We start from the raw sequence: 1,530 nt of genomic DNA, 5'->3' as shown, positions 1-1,530 counted from the left end.
AAATACTAAAAACTGTGAACTGTCATTAGAATTAAAAACAGAGAATTTTTTCCAATAATATTGAAATATATCAAAATATACATGAAAGTTCAGAGAAAGATCTATAGAAATATTTAATGCCTATGACCTAGAAAAAAGGAAATTTTACATTTGTAATTCCAAGTTTCCCTTGTATTTTGAAAGGCTTTCCAACATTGTCATGTAACTTCTGTATTTCACTCCAAGAGAAACAATTCTTAATACGAATATTCATGTATTTGTTAAGTAACTGCCAAGGTAAAAAAAATTAAAAACTAAGGAACACCAGAAGCCCCCCTCAATCTTACCCCATTTGTTGGGCAGTTCTTTATATAGTGGCCAGGTTTTCCGCAACGAAAGCAAGTATACGATGGTGGAGGTGGACCCAAGGGTTTCTTCATGTAACTAAAAGTTTTTTGGGAAAAAAAGAAAAAGGCATGCATGTGTGTCTCTTGTTAAACCAAACATCTCTACAATTTTTCCATAATCTTCAAAGAACAGATTTGACACTGTCAACACTTACTTGATTGGATCATATTCATGGCCAGACTGTGTCATCATAGCTTTTATTTTATCTTCTTCGGAAGCATTGGCTTCAGCCAGATTGGCAGTCTGTTTAACAGGTAATTATTTGACACACACATTAGAAACACATTTAAGCCCACACAGCCAAAGACAACACCACTCATCCAATCCTGTAAAGAGCAGCACAACGCTAGCTGAGGTTGCATGAAAACAGCTGCTTATATACAATATATTTGTCCTGAAGATTCTGGGGAGTCCTTACGCCATTACATGATGTTTATGTGCCTGTTAACCTACTTGAAAAGAGCATTCTTGGGCACTCCAAACCTTAGGCTCTGTTTGTACCTTACATTAAAGACTTGTGTAACCAATCCAATTTTCTTCAAAGTGGACTGAAGCTATGTGTAGAAAAAAATATACTATCCAGTATTTTTAAACTGATTTTTAAGCTCCAGACTATTTCAAGGAGAAAATATCCACTGTACATTTAATTGAGAAATATGTATGCAAGTATCATTATTTACATTTTGCAGCATTAAAAGGACACGCAACTTAAGAGTCAGGGAAGTTGGTTTTGCTTGCTGAAATGCAGCTTCTGACACAGAAGCATTAAAAGGAATCAAGCTTTTCATAGTCCCTCAGCAAGACAAAAAAATTATTTTCAGCAGCAATTTGACCACCATGTGCTGTAGGCAGTCCAGACTGCATGTTCCCCCCCAACTTCTTCATATTAAGTGTCTGAACTACAGTACGCAAAACCTGCAGTTTTTTCCAGTTGACCGTGTCCTTTTAACACACAAACTGTAATATAAACCTTATGCAGAACTAGATCTTCAAATTATCGAAGCCAGCTGATTTTTTTAAGAAGTATTTGTTAAAATGTTTTTATTACACACTAGTCCAGATACAAGCAGGGTCTAAGGGAGTGACTGTAAGTTATTTGGACCTTCAAGCACCTATCATTCAGATCAACCACGCATGTTTTTG

At 35.8% G+C, this 1,530-nt stretch overlaps 1 protein-coding gene across 1 annotated transcript in view; it reads right to left on the bottom strand.

Annotated features, from left to right (window-relative positions):
• The window catches only part of RBBP6 (RB binding protein 6, ubiquitin ligase), a 60,728-nt gene that overhangs the window by 14,342 nt on the left and 44,856 nt on the right, over positions 1-1,530 (bottom strand). Inside the window, 2 exon segments of the mRNA XM_019473964.1 lie at positions 327-423; positions 542-630. Coding sequence (XP_019329509.1) covers positions 327-423; positions 542-630 — 186 coding nt within the window.

The sequence above is a fragment of the Aptenodytes forsteri genome, unplaced genomic scaffold (genome assembly GCF_000699145.1).
Source record: "Aptenodytes forsteri isolate BGI_AS27 unplaced genomic scaffold, ASM69914v1 Scaffold55, whole genome shotgun sequence".
Taxonomy (NCBI): domain Eukaryota; kingdom Metazoa; phylum Chordata; class Aves; order Sphenisciformes; family Spheniscidae; genus Aptenodytes; species Aptenodytes forsteri.
Note: the sequence above shows the minus strand (reverse complement) of the source record. Positions and strands in the feature narration are given on the sequence as shown.